Below are 6000 nucleotides of genomic sequence, written 5' to 3' on the forward strand. Positions count from 1 at the left end.
ACCACCTTAAGAACTGCAAGTCTAAACTTTTCTTTCTTCTGATTTTATGCTTTTTGCCATTCAGTACTGAATGCTTACATTGAACCTTCCGTCTCCATTACTGTCTTTATTTAGACAGTTCATTCTACTTCATTCTACATTTCTCCCATCCATTCTACCATCTCTATTCCAACATACCTGTCACGACCCTGTACAGTACCTTATTATTACCTAGCTCTAGATAATTACTTTGTTCATTAATTGGTCTTCCCACTGATAGATTATTACTCCCACTCTCAAACCATCTTTCAGTCTGCCAGAATCTTCTTTAAGTACAGATTTAAGCCCTTCAAGTCTATACTCAAAAAACTTTCAATGGCTCCTAATTAAAATTTAGCTTTCTTGGTCTGGTCTTGAGATGTTACCTTACCATCATGTACTGCCTCCTACATTTTCAGCATTAGTCTACATTGCTCTATTTTATAGGTACTGGATTACTCTGCCCTAAGTACTCCTTTGGCCTTTTTATTTCTTGTCATTATATTCTCTTATCTTGACCAAACAACAAGAATTTATAAGACACTTATTAGATGCCACGCACCAGAGACTTAAATCCAATATAAAATGTCCAATAGTTAACTAGTGATCCTTGACTGAAGAGCAATGGAGAACCTAGGATTGTATATATACATTTGAAAGTCTATAGAGAAAGAAAGGGGGAGAGACAGACAGACAGAGACAAAGGGAAGAGGAGGGAGAAGAGAAGGAAAGGGAGAAAAGGGATGAAGGAAAAGAGAGGGAGGGAGAGGAAGAGAGAAAGACAGAGACAGAGACAAAGAGATAGAGAAAGAGGAAAAGGGGAAGGGAAGGGAGTAGGAGGGGTAAAGAAGAGAGACAGAGCCAGAGTCAGAAATAGAAACAGAGACAGAGACAGACAAAGAGACAGAAAAAGAGAGACACTGAGAGAGAGAGGTTAAAGAGAAAAGACCTTGGTTAGGGAACCTCAATGTGAATGATACAACAAAGAGAACTGAGAAAGAACAATTATACAGATAAGAGGCAAACCCAAGACATGAGGGTTCTTCCAAAGGAGAAGAAGGTCAATAATGGCAAATGGAATTGCTCAGTAGAGAAGGATTAGGCCTGGGGGGGGGGGGGGAAACCAATGTACTTAACAACTTAACAACTAACTGACAGATGTGGATTCAGAAGACCTGAGTTCAAGTCCTGGTGATATTTAGTAAATCTGTTATTCTAGATTAGTTTGAGTCTCTAAATCTCAGAATTATCTCTCCATAAGAATAATAATGATGATGATCCTACAAGGAAGGTCCAATCTGTAAAGCATTATACAAATGGGAGTTCTTCTTAAACTTTCTATTAATAATCATTCCAGACTAGACCCACCTACCCCCAGACCCCAGTCCCCCTACTTTGGTTTAAGGGCTCTGCCATGAAGGTTGACCCATAGGCTTTGCTATTTATTAGATTCATTTTCCTGCCTGTGCAAACTCTGCTTGTTCCTTGGAGGCTGAGAGGCTAGCTTTGCCACTGAAATAAATTGACCATGTCAGTTTTCCTAAAAAATTTCGGTCAGCGTGGACCTTTTGTTACTATATTGGAATGATGTGACAGTTAACTTCAGAGTTGGTCATTTTTATGTAGACTTAGGCAACAAAGCTAAAAGAAAGTATGGTTTGAAAGGGTGAATTTCAGTCATACTAGGGAATTCAGTGAGTTCCATCTTGAATCAAAGGCTGACAAGAAGAGGAAGCCTGAGTTTACTACAAATCCATGCTGTTCAGCTCTTTTTGTAGTGGCTAGAAACTGAAAGATGAATGGATGTCCATTAATTGGAGAATGGTTGGGTAAATTATGGTATATGAATGTTATGGAGTATTATTGCTCTGTAAGAAATGACCAGCAGGATGATTTCAGAAAGATTTGGAGAGACTTACATCAACTGATACTGAATGAAATGAGCAGAACCAGAAGATCACTATACACTTCAACAATGATATTGTATGAGGAGTATTCTGATGGAAGTGGAAATCTTCAACATAAAGAAGATCCAACTCACTTCCAGCTGATCAATGATGGACAGAAACAGCTACACCCAGAGAAGGAACACTGGAAGTGAATGTAAACTGTTAGCACTACTGTCTATCTACCCAGGTTACTTATACCTTCGGAATCCAATACTTAACATGCAACAAGGAAATTGGATTTACACACATATATTGTATCTAGGTTATACTGTAACACATGTATGAGATTGCCTGTCATCTAGGGGAGGGAGTAGAGGGAGGGAGGGGAAAATCTGGAAAAATGAATACAAGGGATAATGTTATAAAAAATTACTCATGCATATATACTGTCAAAAAGAATTTATAATTATAAAATTTAAAAAAAGAACCAATCCTATTAAAGCACAATTTTGAACTCCAAAAAAAAAAATCCATGCTATTTTATTTTTTTAATGTTTTAAGAGAGATGGAATCCCCATGAAATTGAGTTTTTTTAAACTTTCTAAGTTTAAACTTCCTAAGTCAGACTTGGAGGTGAGACTGAAATCAGATAATTTGCAATTAAGTGGCTAGAAATTTGTCCTTCCAAAGTAGGACATTATCTAAGTAAGAGTCACTCAGGAAAAAAAAGTGTCACTTTGTTTTTGAAGAAAAGTAATGGTTTATAGGTCACACTACTTTTGTGGATAGAGGGAGTCAGGAAGGACCAAGGATGTCTGCTAAGAAGATAGGAAAAAATGGATCAAAAGGAACACAAATTATCCAGTTTACAAAAATGTCTTATTAGTCTACCCTTTTCTTAGTAGATACACAAGGAATAAAAATAAATGAGGCCAGTAAATTGTTTTTAAATTACTTGGTCTCATCTCACTATGAACCAGGGCTAAATATCTGTTAATAAGAGCCCTTTAAAGGATTAAAGGAATGACTAAATATAATTTTCCAGGAACTAAATCTGGATAAGTTGAATACTCATACCCTTGATAGAAGTATCGGAAGGAACATGTTCCAAAGAAATCAGAGCCATTCATATTACTCTTTTTTTCATCAGTAAAGAGAAGTCTCTAGGTTCTGTTGTCTAAGTTCTGAGTCTTTATTTTGCATTTGGTTCCAGGTTGATATTCACTGAATTAAGTCCTATTTTACACTTTTTTTCCAGTGATTAGGATCAAGAAGGTGGATCTATAATCTAGAAGGATGGAATGTAACAGGGATCAATGTAAAGTCCTAACCTGAATTTAAAAAAAAAACAAAACAAAACAAAAAAAAACCAAAACTGTACAAGTATTAGACAAGACAGTGGCTAGATAATGGTTCATAAGAAAAAGACTTTGAAGATTTTAATGAAGTGCCAACTCACTGTGAGTCAACAGTATGCCATGGCAGTCAGAGGAGCTAAAGTGTTCTTGGACTGTTTAATACAGATGTAGTATTTCAATACAAGGAAAGTAGGGAATCTGCTCCCATTGAGCCACAATCTAGAATGTTGTATTTCATTCTTGATAACAAATTTTGGGGGAAATATTGACATATTGAAATACTATGAGAAAAGAGCAACTATTATGGCAAAGGAATTAGAGGTTCTTAGACAAGAGAAAACTTAGAGGTGATAATACTGCTAGTTTTTGAACATCTGAAGGGCTGATATTAGACATATTGGGCTTACTGTTTGATCCCTAACAATGAGAGCTGCTATTGTTTTTAAATTACTTCCTCTGAGGTAATGAGTTCTCCATCTCTGGAGGTTTTAGATCAGAAACTGAATCACTATTTGTCACAGTTATTGTTGTTCAAATCTGGATCAAACTAATGATCTCTGAAATCCTTTCTAGCTCTGAGATTGCTTTTACTTCTAGCTTGCTTTTATTTCTCCATGAGTTCCTTGCCTTTTCTTTTCTTTTCTTTTCTTTTCTCTTCTCTTCTCTTCTCTTCTCTTCTCTTCTCTTCTCTTCTCTTCTCTTCTCTTCTCTTCTCTTCTCTTCTCTTCTCTCTGTCTCTCTCTCTGTCTCTGTCTCTCTCTGTCTCTCTCTCTGTCTCTCTGTCTCTGTCTCTCTATGTCTCTGTCTGTCTCTGTCTCTGTCTCTCTCTCTCTCTCTCTCTCTCTCTCTCTCTCTCTCTCTCTCTCTCTCTCTCTCTCTCTCTTCTCTCTCTCTCTCTCTCTCTCTCTCCTTTCTCTCTTTTTTTTCTCAGCACAAGCACTGTACTCCTGCAGCTCTAGAGATGTATTATTCTGAGCAGGAAGCAGGACCCCGAGGAAGTCTCTACACGGCTATTAACCACTTAACTCAAGCCAAGAAAACCATCCCTGAACTGCCTTCACCGTGGTTACCAGTAATTAATGCCTTGAAGGAAGCAGAGAAAGCTAAGGATGAGCCGCCCATTTCTCAGCAATAAGAGACACAGGGCAGAAACCAGATACAAGAGAATTGTAATTTTTAGAGTAGATGTAATCATTTAAAGTATTAAGAGCATTGTATAAGCCCTTCCCTTCCCTCCCCCTTTTTAGTCAACTCCAATGGTTTTTGAGTGAAACCAGGAAGAAATGTCTTGTTCAAGGACTTTACTTCCTCTCTTCCCTCCCTACCCCCACATACAAAGAAAGAGAAAGATACTGAAGGGATATTTCATGCATTCCAGATATGAGCTCTTCTTCTCCATCCCTCCGGTTTGAACCAACGTGAAAGTGGGTCTCTTCCTTCTTTATTTGGAGAGCACCTACTGGATTTTCTACATCTGGAGAGCTCACTCCAAAGTACCAGGGAGGAAAAGGCTAAGCTGAGGCTAGAATTAACCCCTTCCTCACTTCCTTCCCAAGCTAGTCTGAGTGAAGTCCCTTGATTCCTTTCTCCAAATACCATACACAATTTGGGGATATTTCTCTGAGAAATCTTAGCTAGCTGGGTTTAGAGCTTTTTCTTACCACTGCTCACCCAGCTAGGAGTGTTGTTTTGTTTTTTCTCCTGACAAGATTTCTGAAGGCCAGAGGCTACAGGATTGCCCGTCACCTTGTTTTCAGAGTCAAGGACAAAGTAGCGGACTTTGTTCAGACAGATCCATAAAATGGCAACCCCAGGGTGCTAAGGCTTTTTTGTTGCCATTTAGAAATAAACATTGGGAAGCTCTTTCACATTTATTGGAGCAAAGCTTCTCTATGTAATGTATGCTCTGGCTTTTCTGGGTTTGCAATTTGATTGCTAATTACAAGGCTAAATTTGAAACCCATTTAATTACAGCACTTCTGACTTAGGGGTGCTAGGAGATTTTTCCTCCTTTTTTCCCCTCCCCTTTTCCTGCCCTTCTTTTGTCTGTATTCTGAATCTGGTGTGCAATCCTTGTGCTACTCTTTCTGTCTCCACTAGGTGTTTGTGCTTCCACAAGAACCTTTAATTTTATTTAAATAATTATTATTATTAATTATTATTCTCATTGTTTTTGCTGTGAAGATTCCCCACACCCTCACACTCTGTATGGTTTTCTAGGAATTGTGAATTGTTACATTTGTAAAAACTACTGGTTGTCTGCTTGCAAGTGCCAAAATGGATGTGGTAATTGGCAGCATTTTTCCCCAAGTAAAAATAAATGTTCATCCTTAGCTCCTCCTCTGAGTCGTTTCTTTCCTCCCTCAACCTATCTGCATTTGTTTAATTGATAAAGTTCTTTCTGTTGCCTCTATTTGTAAAAAATAATATTTGGAACCCAGAGCAAATAGCACTTTGTGAAGTGAGGTCAGAAATACAACTCTCCAGGGGAAAGGCACCCTCCATAGAAGGGGAATACCTTCTTCTTATTGATCCTCAGGAGGATATGCTAGACCACAACCATCCCAACAGGACCATCTCTGCAATGGGGATGTCCTTTCTGTTGTTTGGGGAAAAGATGTAGAATAATAGGGAAAAAAACAGTTCTTCTGAAATCTGAAAACCTGAGTTCTTTGATTCTGAGGTTGGCTTCCTGTCGGATCTTGGAAGCATTACCCTGCCTAAGCCTCATTTTC

The 6000-nt window shown here is 38.2% G+C and overlaps 1 protein-coding gene across 1 annotated transcript in view; it reads left to right on the forward strand.

Annotated features, from left to right (window-relative positions):
* The window catches only part of CALY (calcyon neuron specific vesicular protein), a 112395-nt gene extending 106797 nt beyond the window's left edge, over nt 1-5598 (forward strand). Inside the window, exon 5 of the mRNA XM_074296292.1 lies at nt 4197-5598. Within this exon, the coding sequence (XP_074152393.1) occupies nt 4197-4400 (204 nt within the window). The 3' untranslated portion in view covers nt 4401-5598. The remainder of the gene's footprint in view (nt 1-4196) is intronic.
* The last annotated feature ends 402 nt before the right edge of the window (nt 5599-6000 follow it).

Source organism: Sminthopsis crassicaudata, chromosome 2, assembly GCF_048593235.1.
Source record: "Sminthopsis crassicaudata isolate SCR6 chromosome 2, ASM4859323v1, whole genome shotgun sequence".
NCBI classification, from domain to species: domain Eukaryota; kingdom Metazoa; phylum Chordata; class Mammalia; order Dasyuromorphia; family Dasyuridae; genus Sminthopsis; species Sminthopsis crassicaudata.